Source organism: Chlorocebus sabaeus, chromosome X (genome assembly GCF_047675955.1).
Source record: "Chlorocebus sabaeus isolate Y175 chromosome X, mChlSab1.0.hap1, whole genome shotgun sequence".
Classification (NCBI taxonomy): domain Eukaryota; kingdom Metazoa; phylum Chordata; class Mammalia; order Primates; family Cercopithecidae; genus Chlorocebus; species Chlorocebus sabaeus.
In genome coordinates, this window is record NC_132933.1 from 33,659,675 (window position 1) to 33,681,792 (window position 22,118).

Sequence of the window (22,118 nt, forward strand, 5' to 3'; positions counted from 1 at the left end):
TTCAGAGGTGCTGGGGTAGGGGTTTTCTCTTCCCAACTAAAGTACATGTCCACCAGTCACGGGGCAGGTAAATTAATCACTGTTGCAGAGTTGGTTTTAAAGGCAACTGAGGTGAAGGTGTACAGCCCGTTGTCACAAAAGTTAGGCAGTAGGTTTTCCATTGAAAACTTTCTTATTAGAAATTCTCCCCAATCTCCATCCCAAATCACAGAATTTCTCTTATTCAATTAAGTTTTTGGACCTGGTCCCATGACAAATTAGTTATACATAGAAGATATCCAATACTGTGGTCCACTCTTTCCATTTAACATTATTTCATACGTCTTCCCCTTAAATTCCAAAAAAAGGAGATTTCTGATCATCAATTTGCATTAATTTTCATGATCTGATAAATTACTACTTAGGAAAATTCCAGAGGCCATCATGCTACTGGCAGAGTAGACTTGGAATTTCTTCAGCAAACTTATGTACCTTCAAAAATCCAAATTGAGGGCTGTGCATGGAGGCTCATGCCTGTGATCCCAGCACTTTAGGAGGCAGAGGTTGGCAGATCACTTGAGGTCAGGAGTTTGAGACCAGCCTGGCTTACAGGATGAAACCCGGACTCTACCAAAAATACAAAAATTACCTGGGCATGGTGGTGGGCACCTGTAATCCCAGCTACGTGGAAGACTGAGGCACCAGGATTGCTTGAACCCAGGAGGCAGAGGTTGCAGTGAGCCAAGATCCTGCCACGGCACTCCAGCCTGGGCAATAGAGCAAGACTCCGTCTCAAAAAAAAAAAAACACCCAAATCAGTAGAATTAATGTTGGAATGCCCTTTGATTTAAAAACAGTAGAGGCCTAGGTGCAGTGGCTCAAGCCTGTAATGACAGCACATTGAGATGCCAAGGTGGAAGGATCACTTGAGTCCATGAGTTCAAGACCAGCTTGGGCAACATGGCGAAACCCCATGTCTACAAAAAAATTTAAATATTAGCCAAGCGTGGCACATGCCAGTTACTCAGGAGGCTGAGGTGGGAGGATCCCTGGAACTAGGGAGGCGGAGGTTGCAGTAAGCCGAGATTGCACTACTGCACTCCAGTCTGGGTGAGGGAGCTAGACCCTGTTTCACAAAAGAAAAAAGAAAAGAAAAACAGTATAAAATGAATAGAAATGCTGGGCATGGTGGCTCACGCCTGTAATCCCAGCACTTTGAGAGGCTAAGGCAGGCGGATCACAAGGTCAAGAGATCAAGACCACCCTAGCCAACATGGTGAAACCCTGTCTCTACTAAAACTACAAAAATTAGCTGGGCATGGTGGCACGTGCCTGTAATCCCAGCTACTTAGGAGGCTCAGGCAGGAGAATAGCTTGAACCCAAGAGGCAGAGGTTGCAGTGAGCCAAGGTCGCGCCACTGCACTCTGGCCTGGTTACAGAGCAAGACTCCATCTAAAAAAAAGAAAAGAAAAGAAAAAGAATAGAAATATTGATCCTTAACTCTACATTGCTGGGCTGGCATACAATGAGACTAGTTTAAGGAGCTGGACAAAGAAGGGATTACAAATTCCTTTTGCTGGATAGATAACAGAGGCTGGGTAGGGTATGTGGGAGGAAGCAGAAGGATGAAGAGAAATTGGTTAAAGGGTACAAACATACAGTAAGATAGAAGAAATAAATTCAATGGTTTTTGTTGTTTTAAGACCGTGTCTCGCTCTATCTCCCATGGAGTGCAGTGGATCAATCACAGCTCTCTGCAACCTCGATTTTCCAGGCTCAAGTAAGTGTTCCTCCCACCTCAGTCTCCTGAGTGGCTCACATGCACCACCACACTCAGCAAATTTTTAAATTTTTTGTAGAGACAGGGTATCCCTATATTTCCCAGGCTGGTCTCCAACTCCTGGGCTCAAGTGATCTGCCCACCTCGGCCTCCCAAAGTTCTGGAGTTACAGGCGTAAGTCACCATGCCCAGTCCCAAATTCAGTGTCTGATATTGATAGCAGGGTAGAGTGAGAGTACATTTTTTTTTTTTTTGAAACAGTCTCACTCTGTTGCCCAGACTGGAGTGCAGTGGTGCAGTCTCAGCTCTCAGCTCACTGCAACCTCAGCCTCCTGGGTTCAAGCACTTCTGGTGCCTCAGCCATCCTAGTAGCTGGGATTACAGGCACGTGCCACCAGGCCCAGCTAAATTTTGTATTTTTAGTAGAGACAGGGTTTCACCATGTTGGCCAGGCTGGTCTCGAACTCCTGACCTCAAGTGATCCACCCGCCTCTGCCTTCCAAAGTGCTGGGATTACAGACATGAGCCACCACACCAGGCCAAGAGTACACATAACAAAAATGTATTGTGCTCAGATAATGGACACCTTAAATACCCTGACATCATCACTACACATTATATACATGTAACAAAATTTCACATGTATCCTATAGATTTGTACACATTTTAAAAATAATAAAAAGTTAGCTGCACGTGATGGCACATGTCTGTAATCCCAGGTACTCAGGAGACTGAGACAGGAGAATCACTTGAACCTGGGAGGCATAGGTTGCAGTGAGCCGAGATATGCCACTGCACTCCAGCCTGGGTGACAGAGTGAGCCCATCTCAAAAATAAAAAAATAAAAAAAAAATGAAATGACACTTTTTGGGGGAAAAAAAAAATACAGGCCAGACGCGGTGGCTCACGCCTATAATCCCAGCACTTTGGGAGGCCGAGGCTGGCGGATCACTTGAGCCCAAGAGTTCGAGACCAGCCTGGGCAACAAGACAAAACCCTGTCTCTCCCCAATCCCCCTCAAAAAAAAAAAAAAAATTAGCCAGACTTGCTGTCATACGTGCCTGTAGTCCCAGCGACTCAGGAGGGAGAGGTGGGAGGATCGCTTGATCCCGGGAGGCAGAGGTTTCAGGGAGCCGAGATCTTGCCACTGTACTCCATCCTGGGCGACAGAGTGAGCAGAGTGAGTTCCAGTATCAAGAAAAAAAAAAAAAAAAAAAACTCCTTTTGCTGGGGCACGTTGGTGAAGACGGGTGGCTAGGGGATAAGTATACAGTTTTTCTCTAGGCGGGAAACTTAATTGGAGTTTATCAGGCGCGAGCCATTAACAAAATTTGCGCCCTCTAAGCTAACACGGCAATATGGGGCTTAGACATCATAGCTCATCCCCAGTCGCGAAAAACCCTCCTTATTTGCTTGGGATTGGAAAGAAAAAGAAAATATACATTCATACTTTCATACATGACATACACACACACACACATTTACATACGAATGCATACAGAAAGCACATGAAACACAAGCAGAATTAACTGTATTGTTCACACGACCACTCAGTGAAATGTATACGGTATATTGTGTTTGAAATATATATTCAGTGAAATATATACTTCCCTTCAAGTGTTTCAAATTCAAGGCTGAGAAAGGACTTGGTCTCTTGCTTAGACTTGAGGAACCTCACTCGGAACTGGAAGGATGTATGCAATCTAGTTGCCCCACCGGCTTATTTATATTGATACACACATCGCTTCCTGTCGGCGACGACCGCCTAGATCCGGGGAAGGGTTTTGCAAACGTACCCAGAACTGTTTCCAAGGTTTCCTCAGATTTGGGCTGTTCCGCAGCGGCAGGTCCCGGGAACCAAGGCAACAGATTATCTTCCTAGGCTCGCGAGAGCGCCACCTTCTCCCACTGCTGCTGGGGACCCCCAGTAGCAATGGCTCCGGTGTCCGGCTCGCGCACCCCGGATAGGGAGGCCTCGGGCTCGGGGGGAAGACGTCGCAGTTCGTCCAAGAGTCCGAAGCCCAGCAAATCTGCCCGCTCCCCGCGGGGCCGCCGCTCTCGCTCGCACTCTTGCTCTCGGTCCGGGGACCGGAATGGACTCAGCCATCAGTTGGGTGGCCTCAGCCAAGGCTCCCGAAACCAGTCCTACCGCTCACGCTCCCGGTCGCGTTCTCGAGAGCGGCCCTCTGCACCCCGGGGCATCCCCTTCGCTTCTGCCTCCTCGTCAGTCTATTATGGCAGCTACTCGCGCCCCTACGGGAGCGACAAGCCTTGGCCTAGCCTCCTCGACAAGGAGAGGGAGGAGAGCCTGCGGCAGAAGTGAGTGAGACGGCCGCACTTTCTCTTGTACGAGCCTACGTGCCTTTAGAGTCCGATCTATCATTCATTCCGCTTCTGACCATTCGCATTTCGCTCACTCTGCTTGCCTTGCGCCCATTTTCATCCCTTTCTTTAATCCACCCACGACAACCCTTTATTCGTCCTTTTCATTTTCCCTTACCCTCAGGCCCCTTCATATAGTGCCCTGGTCTGCCGCTACCCCCTTCTACCTCCTGTCTTGTTAGCGAATATTGCCGAGAGCCTCATACCTACCAGAATTGTAGCATTTACCTGGTGGTGTCATTATCATTCGTGAATATATTTGTATTCACCACTAGACTGAGCTCATGGAAAGGAGGAGCCAGTGAACGAAGGAGAATTCTGATCACAGAATTCCAAGTGCCTAATACTTTATAGGCGCTCAACCATTGCTTGTTGAATGAAGGAACTCACAGGTCTGAGATAACAGGATATGTATGTAGAAATGTTTTGTGGGGAATTAGGAAGGGATGAAATCAAGGGTTTAAGTTGGAGAGGAAATAAACCTTCCCCTCAGACAAGACGATTAGATGCATGTAGGAAAAGTGATCTGATAAGCTATAGATGACCCCAACTTGAGGAAGGTCTTGTTAAGTGGTCTCAGTCTTGACGTCGAAAAATGACGCCAGAATGAGACGATCTCTGATGAAAGTGAGTATTGGAGTGGAAGAATGCATAGCTTGGGGATTGTTTTGTTTTGTTTTAGAGGCAGGGTCTAGCCCTGTCGCCCAGGCTGGAGTGCAGTGGTGCAGTCTTGGCTCACTGCAGCCTCCACTTTCTTGGGCTCAAGTGATCCTCCCACCTCTGCCTCCCTCATAGCTGGCACTATAGGTGTGCACCACCACACCCGGCTTATTTTTATATTTTTTGGTAGAGACGGTTTCACCATGTTGCCCAGGCTGGTATCGAACTCCTGGTCTCAAGTGATCCTCCCACTTTGGCCTCCCAAAGTGCTGGGATTACAGGTATGCCCCACATGCCCCGCTGAACCTGTCCTTTTCATCACTATACTTTATTACCTCCCACTGCCGAAAGAAAAAGGATCAAGACATCTCCCAGCTGTTGGAACTTTAACCTACCTCTCAATTCCTGTAATATTTCTAAGTTTCTCATCTTTTAAACATATAAGTGCACGTAAATAACTTAGTACAGTGCCTGACACATAATTTAACAATAAACGTAAGATATTAAGACTTACACAACAATAATTATGAGCCTTTTCCTTTCTCCTTAAAACTATGCATTTTTGGCCGGGCACAGAGGCTCATGCCTGTAATCCCAACACTTTAGGAGGCCAAGGCATGAGGATCACTTGAATCCAGGAGTTCAAGACCAGCCTGGGCAATAAAGGGTACCCTGTCTCTACAAAAAGTGTTTTAAAAATTAACTGGGCAAGGTGGCATGTGCTTGTAATATCAGGTACTAGGGATGCTGAAGTGGGAGGATCACTTTAGCTGGAGAGGTCAAGGCTTCAGTGAGCCATGATCTCACCACTGCACTCCAGCTTTGGTGACAGAGGGAGATCCTGTCTCAAAAACAAACAAAAAAAAACAAGCAAAAAAAAAAAAAAAACCGAAGAGAAGAAAAGGAAGAAAGAAAGGAAAAGGACAAACTCCAGAATCAGACTGAGTATGAAGCCCTTATTTGCCACTTAATAGCTGTGTGACCTTGAGGCCAGGAGTTCAAGATCAACCTGGGCAACAAAGCAAGACCTCTTTTTCTTTTTTTTTGAGACGGAGTCTCGCTCTGTCTTCCAGGTTAGAGTGCAGTGGCACGATCTTGGCTCACTGAAACTTCCGCCTCCTGGGTTTAAGCGATTCTCCTGCCTCAGTCTCCCTAGTAGCAGGGATTACAGGCATGCACCACCACAACTGGCTAATTTTTCTATTTTTAGTAGAGACGGGGTTTCACCATGTTGGCCAGGGGTGTCTTGAAATCCTAATCTCAAGCGATCTACCCACCTCAGCCTCCCAAAGTGCTGGGATTATAGGCTGTGCCACTGTGCCGAGCCACAAGACCTCATCTCTACAAAAAATAAAACACTTTTCTTTCGGGCTGGGTGTGGTGGCTCACACCTGTAATCCCAGCACCTGAGGTGGATCACCTGATTGAATTGAACCCAGGAGGTGGAGGTTGCAGTGAGCCAAGATCGTGCCACTGCACTCCAGCCTGGGCAACAGAGCAAGACTCCGTCTAAAAAAATAAATAAATAATAAAATAAAATAAAAACTTTTCTTTCATTTTCAGAACTTCAGTTGTTTTCTACATCTAATGCATCATTTTTATTTTCTTCATTAATTCCTCGGTTTCTGAAAACTGAAGGTTGGACCAAATCAAAAGAGACTTCTCTTCACCTTTCATAAATCTGTAAACAAATGAAGTTACTTACAAATGTGAAACTGTTTCTGTCACATATTACAGATGATGAAATGAGCAATTAAGAGCTTGTCATGCATTCAGCAGAATGGATGCACTTGACAGTCTCCCAGGCCATCATTTCTATAGTCTGTACCATTTGATAGTATCATCAGAACATCAGACTTAAGTGATGAGTTTACATTTAAACCAAGTTTTTATTCATGTTTAAAATATAAGGGGAAAAAAGGCTTAACTAGACTCCTATTGAATTTGATTATATATTTAGGAAACAACTCAGCCATTGAGTTATAATTTACATATCTTTATCTGCTAGGAGATTAAGTGAGAGAGAGAGAATTGGAGAACTGGGAGCTCCTGAAGTATGGGGACTTTCTCCAAAGAATCCTGAACCAGAGTAAGTGGTTAAAAAATATATTTTTAAATGTTATAATATGTGTTTAAATCCTGACTCTATTATCAAAATGTTTAAGTGAAGAACTTTAAATATATCTCACATTTTTCTTTCTTGTGATTTATATTCATCTACCCCTTACGTTTTAAAAACATAGAACATATCTAAAGATTAAAACATGTTGCTAGTAGATTTTAGCATAATCTAAAATAATTCGTAAAGTATAAATTTTCTATTAATAGAAGGGTTCATTGTTAAATACACATTATTTTGAATTATTTTTTCTCAACTAACTCAGTGGCAGATTGCATGCCAGATATTAGCATTACAAAGAGTTTTTTGTTTTTGTTTTTGTTTTTGTGTTTTTGAAATGGAGTCTTGCTCTGTCGCCCAGACTGGAGTGAAATGGTGCAGTCTCAGCTCACTGCAACCTCTACCTCCTGGGTTCAAGTGATTCTCCTGCCTCAGCCTCCTGAATAGCTGGGATTACAAGCGCCTGCCACCACACCCGGCTAATTTTTGTATTTTTAGTAGAGACGGTGGTTTCGCCATGTTGGCCAGGCTGGTCTCGAACTCGTGACCTCGTGATCCGCTTGCCTCGGCCTCCCAAAGTGCTGGGATTACAGGCGTGAGCCACTGCACCCGGCCTGCAAAGAGATTTTTTTAAATGAATATACCAGTATGGTTTTGTTTGGTTAATATTCCTATATCCAATACTGTCTGCAGGCTTAATGCTTTTTCTTTTTGCTTATTTCTTTTCTCTTTGATGCTACTCGTATGTTTCTTCTTCCCTCTCTATTTCTGTGCGAACTTTAGGTTGAGTTGAGACAATGTGTTTGACAGGTAAACCTGTAATTTGTGACTGAATAATAAAGCATTATTATCTGAAACTTTTTCTTACAGATACCTTTAGAAATTCTTGAAGAGGCTAGGTGCAGTGGCTCACATCTGTAATCACGGCACTTTGGAAGGCCAAGGCAGGTGGATTCCTTGAGCCCAGGAGTTCAAGACCAGCCTGGGCAAATAACGAGACCCCATCTCTATTTAAGAGGGAAAAAAAAAAAGAAAATGCTTGAACCTGAATGCATTGAATTAGAGTTGGAAGGAACCCTAAAAATAGTTTTCTTTCTTTCTTTTTTTTTTTTTTGAGACACAGTCTCACTCTGTCACCCAGGCTGGAGTGCAGTGGTGCGATCTCGGCTCAGCTCACCACAACCTCCGCCTCCCAGGTTCAAGTGATCCTCCTGCCTCAGCTTCCCGAGTACCTGGGATTACAGGTGTGCGCCACCATGCCCGGCTGATTTTTGTATTTTTAGTAGAGATGGGGTTTCACCATGTTGGTCAGGCTGGTCTTGAACTCCAGACCTCATGATCCGCCCACCTCGGCTTCCCAAAGTGCTGGGATTACAGGCGGGGGCCACCACGCCTAGCCAAAATAATTTTCTAGACGATATTTAAATTACTCCAAGTGTAATCTTCAGAGGAAAATACTATATGATGTGGAAACTCCTTTTCTAAACTATTGTAGAATTTAAATAATACTCATTTTCAGAATTCTCTGCAACAGAACAAAATCTCTTTAGACTGTAGTTTGTTAGGTTTTTGTTCTGAGGAGACAGAACAGTTACTGCTTTACCATTTGTCTTTTACATGATTAAAATAAAATTATAAAGTCTTTCTTCAGCCTTCTTATATCCTGTTTCTTTAATCTTTCCTATGGTTCCTGTTTCTCTACTTTTTCCCTGTAGTTTCTTATGAAAATATAAATCCTCCATGCTGCTTTGTTTAAATAGCACTCTGTAAACTCTAAAGTGTTATGCAGATGATAAGTTATTTTATTTTTACAAAGATGGTAGACCCTTGAACTGCACGTTTATGAAAGTAATTCAGTGCTTGCTTTGTTGTTGTTTTGGTTTTTTTGATTCCCAAGTTCTGCCTTAGGATCTCCAATGCTTGCTTTTAATGGTTCTTGGACAATCAATGCTGTTATTGAAAAATTTGGAGTTCATATTTTTACATTCCATGGTCCATATCTCGTCACTTTCCTAATTCTTATAACCATTTTATTTAAATTCAGTTCTGATGAACATACACCAGTGGAGGATGAAGAGCCAAAGAAAAGCACTACTTCAGCTTCCACTTCAGAAGGTATTTAAAAAAAAAAAAAAAAAGATATTTTTTAAATACAGAGCTATTTTATTGAGAAATTTTTAAAAATCAGTTTGTAAATAGTTGAACATTAGACTTTGCTTTTACTCAAATTGCCCATCGTCTGTTTCTTTTGATGTTCAGAAATACTTTTTTAGAATATAACTTTTTTATTTGTATTTTCTTAGAAGAAAAAAAGAAGAAGAAGAAGTCTAGCCATTCAAAAGAAAGGTCTAAGAAAAGGAGAAAGAAAAAATCATCGAAAAGAAAACATAAGAAGTATTCTGAAGATAGTGACAGTGACTCTGATTCTGAAACAGACTCCAGTGGTAAGAAAGCCAACAGCATTCTGTAAGCCTTGCTTCAAAACTAGTTTTACTTCTTAAAACTTATTTTAGAAGAAGGTTCCTGGAAACAATAATAATACTGAAGATTTTTTGAACACTTGCTAACCTTGTGCCAGGTACCCCAATAAGCACTTTATATTCATTATTGCCATTTAATCCATACAATAACTGTAGGGTACATCTTATAGATGAAGAAAAGGAGACAGAGCAGGTTACAAGTACTATCCCTAAGGTCACACAGTTTGGATTCAAACCTAAGCAATCTGACTCCGTATTGGGATTGGTTGTGCAAAGTTTTACAAGGCACATGGCACCAGACCGAGTCAGGGGGTTGGGCTGTACCAAAGTAAGCCTTACAGGGCTGCATCAGCCCAGTGGAAGGGCTCTTTTGTTTAATTCTCGTGCCCAGTGAGCACCTCTGTACAGTTTTCAAAAAGGTATGCCATAAAGTGCCTACTTCATGCTGGCTGCCTATTTGTGGAAGGCACCCTATCTGCAGTAGTGCATCACAAAAAGTCTCTTTTTTTACTCTCTCCTGTCTGATGATTGACCAGAAGGTGCCTCCTCTGAGGTTAACACATTACACAAAGATTCACCGTCCTCTGATATCGCCCAAGTTTCCTGGCCCTCCCTGTCACTTCTCTTCCTCAATGCTGGAAGACAGAACTTTCAAATATTTCTGTATGCATCCCTTAAAAAGAGGCATTTTTTTATACTTAACTACAACACTATCTCATACAATAAAATTAATAATAATACCCTATATCACGAAATACCTACTTAAAATCCTTCAATAGCACTCCATAGCCTTCAGGGTGAAGTTCAGACCCTGACTCACTTCTCTCTAATCACGTATACCCTGTTACACTGTCTTGCAGCATCCTCTGTAATCTGAAAACTACTTTCTGTCTCCTCAGTATTCCGTGTTCTTTCTCTTAATTGTTACTTGGTAGAGAGGCCCTCTGCCTACAATGCCAGTCTCTCCCTCCATCCAGCTTGGTTTACTCATTGCACCAATGGGCATGCATTACTTTTGTAATCAAAGAACTACTTTAAGAGTCACCTTTCCTTATCAACCATTCCTCAGTCACCCTCCCCAAATCAGTCTGATTTTGAGACTCCTCTGTGTGTCCAGGTTCCCCAAGCTTCCTTCTATCACTCCAGATTGTATTGATCTCTTTACCTGTCTCCTCCATTAGACTGAGCTCCAGGAAAGTATTCTCTCTCCCCTCCTCCAACACACACATAGTTTTCTTTCCCTTTTTATTATGAAAATATTTAAATATTCAGAAAAGCGAAGAGAATAGTATAATTAATACCATATACTTATCACCTAGATTTGGCAGTTGTTAGTATTTTTACATATTTGCTTCAAATACGGGCTTTTCACTGAGATAGTCAAAGTTAATTACAAATATTCTCACACTTTCACCCTAAATATTTCTGTATGTGTCCCGTAAAAAGAGGCATTTTCCTACTTAGCCACCATACTATCTCACACAATAAAATTAATAATAATACCCTATATCACCAAATACCTAGTGACTTTAATTTCTATGTTCACAGTACCTCCTACAGTTCCTGACAAATAGCAATAAATGTTTCAATGAGGTAATTTCTTTGTAACAATAAATGGGACAGCAGTAGGGTAGTTACCTACTCAAAAGTACTACAATTTTAGAGTTAAATTTTTTCTTAATTGTAATGTGCTTTAATTTGCAGATGAAGATAACAAAAGGAGAGCAAAGAAAGCCAAGAAAAAGGAAAAGAAGAAGAAACACAGATCGTCAGTTTTTTAAGTTTTATTATGGAAAATTTCTTTTCTTTTTTTTTTTTTGGAGACAGAGTCTCACTCTGTTGCTCAGGCTGGAGTGCAGTGGTTCGATCTCGGCTCACTGCAACCTCTGCCTCCCAGGTTCAAGCGATTCTCATGTTTCAACCTCCCGAGTAGCTGGGATTGTAGGCACCCACCACCATGCCTGGCTAGTTTTTGTGTTTTCAGTAGAGATGGGATTTCACCATGTTGGCCAGGCTGGTTTTGAACTCCTGACCTCAAGTGATCCTCCCACTTTGGCCTCCCAAAGTGCTGGGATTACAGGTGTGAGCCACCACACCCGGCCAGAAAATTTCAAATGTATATAAAATTATATAAAATAGTATAATGATGCCTCCTGCACCTGTCATGCAGTCTAAATAATTATCAACTCATGGTCAGTATCTGCCATCCATCATTTATTTTGGAACCAATCTCAGATATCATTCCATCCATAAGCAATTCAGTACCTTTCTCTAAAAGATAGGCATTCTTTAAAACAAAACAAAACAAAACAAAGCAAAAAACTGGCCAGACACAGTGGCACATATCTGTAATCCCTGCACTTTGGGAGGCCAGGCAGGAGGATCGCTTGAGCCCAGGAATTCAATACCAGCCTGGGCAACATAGCTAGACCCTGTCTCTATATTAAAAAAAAAAAAAAAAACCCATAACCAGAATGCTACTATTGTGCCTAAAACATTTAATAATAATTCCTCAATTCTCAGCCGTTTTTTCTGTAGTTTATTCCAATCAGGATCCAAATAATGTCCCTAAATTGCAATGACTGTATTCTTATGGTTTTTTTGGCATGTTCTGTCCTCTGTATTTCTAATAGATTGATAGGTCTAGAGGCCTGACAAGGTTCAGATTTGAGTTTGGGGCAAGAATACTTCATAGGTGGTGCTGTGTACTGTCAGTAGGCAAATAATGTCTGGTTGTCTCTTTTTATCATATTAACAACCATTGATGGTCATTATCTCGATCAATTATTTCATTAGGGGTTGTAAAATGATGATAGTAATCCTAGCTTTATCCTTCGTTTATTAGGCGAATAATTCTTTAAGAGAAACTTACCCTCATCAACTATTTAGATACCCTGAAATACAGTTATATAGTAAGAGCAGGATAATTGCTTGATTGTTTTTGTTTTATTACTTTTCAAATAATGAATTGAATTTTTTAAAAGTTTTATGAACCCAAGGATTTAAACATATTTGATATTTTAATCCATTACACATAAAATTGTTCATAATGTTCAAATTGTTGGAACTTTTTAGGCTGTTTTATTTCTGTTGTCTTTCTACAACATCAGAACTGTATTTCATTATTCCCTTTAGTGAATTTTTTTTTTTTTTTTTTTGAGACCGTGTCTCACCCTGTCACCCAGGCTGGAGTGCAGTGGCACGATCACAGCTCACTATAACCTCAACCTTCCAGGATCAAGCCATCCTCCCACCTCTGACCCCACCTTCCCCATACCTGGGACTACAGACGTGTGCCACCACACCTGGCTAATTTTTATATTTTTTGTAGGGACACAGTTTTGTCATGTTGCCCAGGGCTAGTTTCTAACCCCTGGGCTCAAGTGACCTACCCGCCTCAGCCTCCCAATGTGCTGGGATTACAGGGGTGAAACACTACACCCAGCCTCCTTTAGTGATCATTTTTATAGCAAAAGATGATTTGGTTAAATAAGAATAGTTTTTTAAAAAATTGTTTAGAGACAGTGTCTCGCTCTGTTGCCCAGGCTGGAATGCAGTGGCTAATCATAGCTCATTGCAGCCTTGAACTCCTGGGCTCAAGTGATCCTCCCTCCTCAGCCTCCTGAATAGCTTAGACTACAGGTGTGTGTGCCATCACACCCAGCTACTTTTTTTTTTTTTTTATAGAGACGAGGTCTTGCTATGTTTCCAAGGATAAGTTAGAAGCAGATTTTTTTAAGTAAAATTATCTTGCAAATTTGAATACTCTGGGAACTCGGATCATTTTATTGTCACCTTTCTTTGCCTTGAAAAATTAAGATATATAGTTACCAGTTCAAAATTTAGAAAGAAAAAGAAAAAGATGCCCTCTAACATAGGAAGATTAAGTGAATTTGCATCAAATTATAATCCCTATAGGAAGAAATATAAGAAAAAGAGGTCTAAGAAGAGCAGAAAAGAGTCCAGTGATTCAAGCTCTAAAGAATCCCAAGAAGAGTTTCTGGAAAATCCCTGGAAGGATCGAACAAGTAGGTTCTTCTGATAGACTTTAACTCAGAACAGATGAAACATTAAAGTAACCAATTAGTCAGAATGTGAATGTGTTTCTTAATATCTTTCATGCAGAGGCTGAAGAACCCTCAGATTTAATTGGCCCAGAGGCTCCAAAAACACTTACCTCTCAAGATGATAAACCTTTGAAGTAAGTAGCAGTGTGTTTATAATATCTAAAGTACCTTCCAAAAAGTCTGGTTCTAACTTACCTTGCCAAGCTTATCTGACTCTGTTCCCTTATATCTACTTCGGGTTCTGGCTGAGCTTGACTACTAAATATTCCCTGTGCTTAATGTGTACTTTGCAACTTTTATGCAGTGTTCAGCTTATTTCTTCATCCAGTATGCCTTCCCTTCTTTTCCCTGCCCTTTGTTCTCTTCCTTATCCCCAGTTTCTTCCTGTTAAAATCCTTACTATCCTTCGAAGCACTTTTCAAAAGGAGATGGATATGCTGATTCCCAATACTTCCCCTCCACAAGTAGGTGTGATTTGTATTTCTCTTTGATCCTCACAGAATTTTTTATTCCTTTTTTTCTTATTTTTTTTTTACCAGCAGAATTTTTTTTTTTCTTTTTTTGAGACAGAGTCTCGCTCTGTCACCCAGGCTGGAGTTTAGTGGCATGATCTTGGCTCGCTGTAACCCCTGCCTCCCAGGTTCAAGCGATTCTCCTGCCTCAGCCTCCTGAGCAACGGGGATTACAGGCATGCGCCACCACACCCAGCTAATTTTTTTGTATTTTCAGTAGAGACGAGGTTTTACCATGTTGGTCAGGCTGGTTTCAAATTCCTGACCTCATGATCCACCTGCCTCAGCCTCCCAAAGTGCTGGGATTACAGGCGTGAGCCACCACACCTGGCCTAGAATTTTTTGTTTGTTTGTTTTGTTTTGTTTTTTTGAGATGGAGTCTCACTCTGTCTCCCAGGCTGAAGCACAGTGGCGTGATTGAGTTTCACTCTGTCGCCCAGACTGGAGTGCAGTGGCATGATCTTGGCTCACTGCAACCTCCGCCTCCCAGATTCAAGTGATTCTCCTGCCTCAGCCTCCCAAGTAGCCAGGGTTACAGGCGCCTGCCACCACGCCCGGGCTAATTTTTGTATTTTTAGTAGAGATGGGGTTTCACCATGTTGGCCAGGATAGTCTCGAACTCCTGACCTCAAGTGATCTGCCCGCTTCAGCCTCCCAAAATGCTGAGATTACAGGCATCAGTCACTACACTCAGCCTACTTTGGATTTTTTTTTTTTTTTTTTTGAGACAAAGTCTCGCTCTGTCACCCAGGCTGGAGTGCAGTGACACGATCTCGGCTCACTGCAACCTCCACCTCCCGGGTTCAAATGATTCTCCTGCCTCAGCCTCCTGAGTAGCTGGGACTACAAGCATGCACCACCATGCCCGGCTAATTTTGTATTTTTAGTAGAGACGGGGTTTCGCCATGTTGGCCAGGCTGGTCTCGAGCTCCTGACCTCAGGTGATCCGCCCGCCTCGGCCTCCCAAAGTGCTCGGATTATAGGCATGAGACACTGTGCCTGGCATACTTTGGATTTTTTAAGGGAAAAAGGGAAAGGGAATCAGCTGGAGCCAGAACCAGTAATGACAATACCTGTAGGGATAAATTAATCCATAATTGTAAACTGTGAATCTATACTCACATCAGTTCTTTTTTTCAAAATATTTCTGCATTTCTGGGTTAGTTGTATAGGTCATAGTGCAATGCAATATTTAATACACTAATTAGGATAAAGCAATTCACATTGAGCTTCCTAGCACACTACTGCTCAGCATTGTTACTCCTACTCTTGTCTGAGAGAAAATGTGGGGTTTTTTGGTGCTCTCTTTAGATTATGAGTTTTTAATATTAAGATGATTTAATGGACGTTTTCTGAATTCTGAATTACTTTGTAGCTATGGCCATGCTCTGTTACCTGGTGAAGGCGCAGCTATGGCTGAATATGTAAAAGCTGGAAAACGTATCCCACGAAGAGGTGAAATTGGCTTGACAAGTGAAGAAATTGCATCATTCGAATGCTCAGGTTATGTAATGAGTGGTAGCAGGTATGTTATTAGCATTAAGCTCAGTTTCCATGACTAGATCTTCTTTTTTACTACCAGAATTATATTTTCGTAATTGATTCTCATTAAGTGACTCTTTCTTATTAAAAGTAGAGTATAAATATTGGTTTGATATTAGTTTTGTTAGTATAACATGGTTTTCTGCAATTCCAAGTATATATGCAACTCAGCCTCAAACTCAGCTATATCTCTGACTTCAAAGAATCAGTCTTTCTAATGTCCTTTCCTAGTTGGTATTTGGGTACAGATATTTTATCCACTGGAGGATATAGTTAAATTCAGCTATTTATCACTGTCCCGTGAGGAATGTGGCAGTTAGGGAAATATTTTCGCAAGACAGTGTTTCCTGGTTACAAGTTTGTCTCCAGTTCTTTATGGGCCCAGATTTCTGAGACTGAATAACAGAAAAAGATGATAAAAGACATTGGTCAGCTGAGAACATGTCCTGGCTAATAAATAAATGAATAAATATATAAATTTTAAAAAGACACTGGATTCAGCATGGGGAAACAAATATAAAATTAGGAAAGGGAAAAGTTCCAGGAAGAACCAGGAGAATGAGCTAATAGGGCAGGAGTATTTAGATCAAATTGAATTTTGGATTCTTTAAAACTTGATAAACTTTTTAAAGTAGATAACTATTTTTAAATGATATTGAAGGCAAATATTTGCAGAAACCCTGAAGCACCTCCAGAATCTTGTAATTCTGAGGACCAATATTTGAATTATTACATTGGAGGACCCATGCAGTAAGGCAAGAAGGAGAAATTAGAGACACAAGGATTGGAAAGGAAGGCCGGGCACAGTGGCTCATGCCTGTAATCCCAGCACTTTGGGAGGCCAAGGCAGGCAGATCACTTGAGCCCAGGAGTTCAAGACTAGCCTGGGCAACATGGTGAAACCCATCTCTACTAAAAACACAAAAATTAGCCAGACGTGGTGGTACGCAGCTGTAATCCCAGCTGCTCAGGAGGCTGAAGCAGGAGAATCGCTTGAACCCAGAAGGCAATGAACCAAGATCACACCACTGCATGCCAGCTTGGAGAGCAAGACTCGGCCTGAAAAAACAATAATAATAATAATAATATAATAAGGATTGGAAAGGACAATATAACAATGTCATTTTTTATCCAGATGCGGTGGCTCACACCTGTAATCCCAGCACTTTGGGAGGCATAGTCGGGTGGATCACCTGAGGTCAGGAATTCAAGACCAGCCTGGCCAACATGGTGAAACCCCGTCTTTACCAAAAATACAAAAATTAGCTAGGCATGGTGGCGGACGCCTGTAGTCCCAGCTACTCAGGAGGCTGAGGCAGGAGAATCACTTGAATCCAGGAGGCGGTTGCAGTGAGCCAAGATCATGCCATTGCACTCCAGCCTGGGTGACAAGAGTGAAACTCCATCTCAAAAAATAAAATGTCATTTTTTTGTGAATGACATTGTGAATGATTTGATTGTTTACATAGAAAATCCCAAAGAATTTCCAGATAAATTATAAATAAGAGGAGTGTTTTAACAAATGGTTGGATATAAGGTTAATACACAAAAATCCATTGCATTTCTATTTACCAGCAACAGATAACTAGAAAATGTAACTAAATAAGAAGAAAACAACATTTGTAATAGTATCAGAGAATATGAAGGACTTCAGAATAAATCTTAACAAAAGATGCCCAACACTCTGTGAGGAAAACTATAAAACATTATTAAGAGATTGTATATTCAATACAGTTCCAATAAAAATGAATTTCATTTCTATTTACCAACAGCAGAAACCTAGAAAGTTTATAACAGTGTCAGAATATGAAGGACTTAAGAATAAATCTTAACAAAAGATGCCCCAGGTTCTATGGAGAAAAATGTAAGACTTTAAGAATCTGTGTATTCAACAGTTCCAATCAAAATCACAACATAGTTTTCCATGAGACTTATTCAGCTGGTTCTAAAATGTATATATTACACTAAAAGGACAAGAATAGCCAGGTCACTTCTGAAGAAGAAGAGCAAGAAGGTAAGATTAAAGAAAACTTAAATAACGAGAGATACCAGGTTCATGGATAGGAAATCAATATTGTAAAGTTGTCAGTTCTTCCCAAATTGATCTTTATATTGAATACAGTCCCAATCAAAATCACAACACAGTTTTTCATGAAACTTAATAAGCCAGTTCTAAAATTTATATGTTAGACTAAAAGGACAAGAATAGCCAAATCACTCCTGAAAAAGAAGAGCAGGAAGGTAAGATTTCCCCTACAAGATAGGAGGATTTATTATGAAGCTCACAGCACTTCAGAAAGCATGGGAGAACAACTGAATTGTTCAATGGAATAAAATTCAGGCTGGGCGCAGTGGCTCACGCCTGTAATCCCAGCACTTTGGCAAGCTGCGGCGGGTGGATCACCTGAGGTCAGGATTTCAAGACCAGCCTGGCCAACTTGGTGAAACCTCGTCTCTACTAAAAATACAAAAATTAGCTGGGTGTGGTGGCGGGTTCCTGTAGTCCCAGCTACTTGGGAGGCTGAGGCAGGAGAATGACTTGAGCCCATGAGGCAGAGGTTGTAGTGAGCTGACACCTCGCCATTGTACTCCAGCCTGGGCAACAAGAGCAAAACACTATCTCAAAAAATAAAAATAAAAATAAAATTCAGAGCCCAAAGATACATGTTTGGAACTTCAGTGTATGAAAGAGATAGCATGTCGGATCAATGGGGAAAGAAAGAACCATTCAGTACATGAAATAGGAAAGAAATGGTTATTCATATGAAAAAAGATGAAAGTAGGACCTTGTATCACCAAATATAAAAAGCAGTGCAGCAGCCAGGCATGGTGGCTCACACCTGTAATCCCAGCACTTTGGGAGGCCGAGGCAGATGATTCACTTGAGGCCAGGAGTTCAAGACCAACCTGGCCAACATGGTGAAACCCTGTCTCTACTAAAAATATAAAAAGGAGCCGGACGTGGTAGCAGGTGCCTGTAATCCCAGCTACTCAGGAGGCTGAGGCAGGAGAATCGGTTGAACCTGGGAGGCAAAGGTGTCAATAAGCCGAGATTGTGCCACTGCACTCCAGCCTGAGTGACGGAGGGAGACTCAGAAGTTAAATCCACTGACAAAAACTGCTCTTCAATTATAGATTTAGACTTGGTTCTTTTTTTTTTTTTTTTTTTTGACCTAGTTTCACTCTTGTCCCCCAGGCTGGAGTGCAGTGGCGCGATCTCAGCTCACTGCAACCTCCGCCTCCTGGGTTCAAACGATTCTCCTGCCTCAGCCTCCCGGGTAGCTGGGATTACAGGCACCTGCCACCACACCCAACTAATTTTTGTATTTTTAGTAGAAACGAGGTTTCCCCACGTTGGCCAGGCTGGTCTTGAACTCCTGACCTCAAGTGATCTGCCCGCCTCAGCCTCCCAAAGTGCTGGGATTACAGGCGTGAGCCACCGTGCCCAGCCTAGACCTGGTTCTTTTGGTTGTATGGTAAAGTAGAACCTTGAAGGAAGTTCCATCTGATTAATGACTAGTTAAATGTTTTATCTGTCCTGCTATCAATTCCACAAAGGCAAATGGATATATCACCTAGGAAGTTTAATAATTTGCCCATTTCTGGGTGTTTTACTGGAAACAAATTAGACGTATACCCTTACTATTTGAAATTAATGATAGTGGCCGGGCACGGTGGCTCACATCTGTAATCCCAGCACTTTGGGAGCCGAGGCGGATGGATCACCTGAGGTCAGGAGTTCGAAACCAGCCTGGCCAACATGGCGAAACCCCATCTCTACTAAAAATAGAAAAATTAGTCGGGCGTGGTGGTACACACCTGTAGTCCTGGCTACTCGGGAGGCTGAGGCAGGGGAATCACTTGAGCCTGGGAGGCAGAGGTCGCAGTGAGCCAAGATTGCGCCACTGCACTCCAGCCTGGGTGACAGAGCCAGACTACATCTCAAAAAAGAGAAAAAAAAAAAAAGGATAACATGTACTATGTTGACAGGATATCAGAGATCATTATTTGAATAGTGGAAATGAATCAAAGACATATCAGGGCCAGGCACGGTGGCTCACACCTGTAATCTCAGCACTTTGGGAGGCTGACACAGGTGGATTACTTGAGTTCAGGAGTTTGAGATCATCCTAGCCAACATGGTGAAACTCCGTCTCTACTAAAAATACAAAAATTAGCTGGACCTGTAATCCCAGCTACTCAGGAGGCTGAGATAGGGGAATTGCTTGAGCCAGGGAGGTGGAAGTTGCAGTGAGCCGAGATTGCACCACTGCACTCCAGCCTGGGCGACAGAGCAGGACTCCGTCTCAAAACAAAACAAAACAAAAAAAAAAGGACGTGTCAGGCAGCTAAAATATTAATAAATTATCTTTTGGAAATTTAACCCATTTCAAAAGCAGTTTTTATTTGTCAGCTGTTAAATAGACCACTCTGGGTAAGAAAGGATTAATGAGGATGTATTATGAAAATAATTACTGAGAAATTAAGCCAAAACTAAAATTCTCTCCAGGCATCGCCGAATGGAGGCTGTGCGACTGCGAAAAGAGAACCAGATCTATAGTGCTGATGAGAAGAGAGCCCTTGCATCCTTTAACCAAGAAGAGAGACGAAAGAGAGAGAACAAGATTCTGGCCAGTTTTCGGGAAATGGTTTACAGAAAGACCAAAGGGAAGGATGACAAATAAGGATTTTCTGATTGTCCAGAAGACATTTTTAACAACAAAAAAGAAAGTCTGGGTTCCACACATACATAGAAAAAGATTATTATGTTCTGAGAAAGCTTTACAGTGCTACTGTGCCTTCTATTTAATTCTTTCAGTCCTTCAATAAAAAGCTACTTATTGATATAACTTCAGCAAGTTCTTTGGGTTATTTTGGATTGACCATAATAACTTTCTGGTTTAAAAATTCAAATTATGGGCTGGGCATGGTGGCTTACGCCTGTAATCCCAGCACTTTGGGAGGCCAAGGCAGGGGGATCACTTGAGGACAGGAGTTCGAGACCAGCCTGGCCAACATGGTGAAACCCTGTCCCTACTAAAAATACAAAATCAGCCAGGAGTGGTGGCGCACACCTGTAGTCCCAGCTACTCAAGAGGATGAGGCAGGAGAATCACTTGAACCTAGGAGGTGGAGGTTGCAGTGAGCCGAGATTGTGCCACTACACTCCAGCCTGGGCAACAGAGCAAGACTCTGTCTCAAAAAAAAAAAACATGCCAGGCACGGTGGCTCACGCCTGTAACCCCAGCACTTTGGGAGGGCAAAGTGGGTGGATCACCTGAGGTCAGGAGTCGAGACCAGCCTGGCCAACATGGTGAAACCCTGTCCCTACCAAAAAATACAAAATTTAGCCGGGCATGGTGGTGGGCGCCTGTAATCCCAGCTACTTGGGAGGCTGAGGCAGGAGAATTGCTTGAATCCAGGAGGCGGAGGTTGCTGTGAGCCGAGATTGTGCCATTGCACTCCAGCCTGAGCAAGAAGGGTGAAACTCTGTCTCAAAAAAAAAAAAAAAAATCCAAATTATGATTAAAATCCTACTGTATTGGAAGAGGTGGCATGAAAAAAAGTGTTAGTGAGATGAGAAACTTCAATCTCACACCATGAGACAGTGCTACTATTAGCTTTTATGTGGTGCCTGCCCCACCCCCCACCTCTACCCCAACTGAACTTTTAGGAAATTATCACTCCTCTGTGTTGAATGTGTTACAAATGGACTTGATAGAAACATATAGGAGGCCACTTTTGTTAACAAAATGAAGGCATTGCTGCGAAAAGCAAATCTGGAATTTGAAAACTGATTTGTGTACTATAATATATGATCTGCCCTGGAAATAATGGGTTTTGATTTAAGTCCCTGCCTCCACTCTAAAACCAACAAACAAACCAAAAAGCAAACTAACCCACAGATTTGTTGAATTGAAAATATGAACATTAGATATTTTAAATGGTTTCTTTTTTGAGATGGAGTTTCGCTCTTGTTGCCCAGGCTGGAGTGCAGTGGGGCGATTTCGGCTCACCACAACCTCCGCCTCCTGGGTGCGAACAATTCTCCTGCCTCAGCCTCCTGAGTAGCTGGGATTACAGGCATGTGCCACCATGCCCAGCTAATTTCGTATTTTTAGTAGAGATGGGGTTTCTCCGTGTTGGTCAGGCTGGTCTAGAACTCCCAACCTCAGGTGATCTGCCCGCCTCGGCCTCCCAAAGTGTTGGGATTACAGGCGTGAGCCACCGTGTCTGGCCTAAATTCTTAATAAGTTACTTAAAAATGGTTCTTTCAAATATAAAGTCTTAAGAAGTCTACTCTTTATGCCCATGTAAGTACTTTATTTCAATCTGAGCTGATATGAGCTTGAGGATAGGATGACATCCAAAAGAATAGGAGTTCTGATAAGGAAAAATATAATGAGTCAGTATTTTAGCTTAATTGTTTCATAAGAGAAACTAAAATGATATTAAATATTTTTAACTGTCTTTCATATACTAAGTAGATTTCATTTTATACACTGTTAAACCTTTCTGTTTAAGTTGGGGAGAAATGGAAAATTGTGGGACTCTGATATCATGATATTGTTCCTTCGTTTATTTTGTTCAATTTT

General features: G+C 41.9%; 1 protein-coding gene and 1 long non-coding RNA gene across 2 annotated transcripts in view; one reads left to right on the forward strand and one right to left on the reverse strand.

The window, feature by feature from the left end:
* Nucleotides 1-3,423, reverse strand: part of LOC103247350 (uncharacterized) — a 39,006-nt gene extending 35,583 nt beyond the window's left edge. Inside the window, exon 1 of the long non-coding RNA XR_502754.3 lies at nucleotides 629-3,423. This is a non-coding gene — a long non-coding RNA (uncharacterized lncRNA). The remainder of the gene's footprint in view (nucleotides 1-628) is intronic.
* A 123-nt stretch (nucleotides 3,424-3,546) lies between these two features.
* On the forward strand, nucleotides 3,547-20,377 carry NKAP (NFKB activating protein). Its single transcript, XM_008019441.3, has 9 exons — nucleotides 3,547-4,079; nucleotides 6,811-6,891; nucleotides 8,966-9,036; nucleotides 9,225-9,365; nucleotides 11,106-11,169; nucleotides 13,320-13,429; nucleotides 13,527-13,602; nucleotides 15,356-15,505; nucleotides 20,033-20,377. The coding sequence occupies exons 1-9, from the start codon at nucleotides 3,694-3,696 to the stop codon at nucleotides 20,205-20,207; spliced, it is 1,254 nt and encodes a 417-aa protein (XP_008017632.1). The 5' UTR covers nucleotides 3,547-3,693; the 3' UTR covers nucleotides 20,208-20,377.
* Nucleotides 20,378-22,118: the final 1,741 nt, after the last annotated feature.

Excerpts from the sequence above, each read along its gene's own strand:
- NKAP (XM_008019441.3), top strand. The coding sequence starts at position 3,694 with ATGGCTCCGGTGTCCGGCTCGCGCACCCCGGATAGGGAGGCCTCGGGC. Across the intron at positions 9,037-9,224 it reads TTCAGCTTCCACTTCAGAAG|AAGAAAAAAAGAAGAAGAAG; the intron begins GTATTTAAAAAA and ends GTATTTTCTTAG. Across the intron at positions 15,506-20,032 it reads TATGTAATGAGTGGTAGCAG|GCATCGCCGAATGGAGGCTG; the intron begins GTATGTTATTAG and ends AATTCTCTCCAG.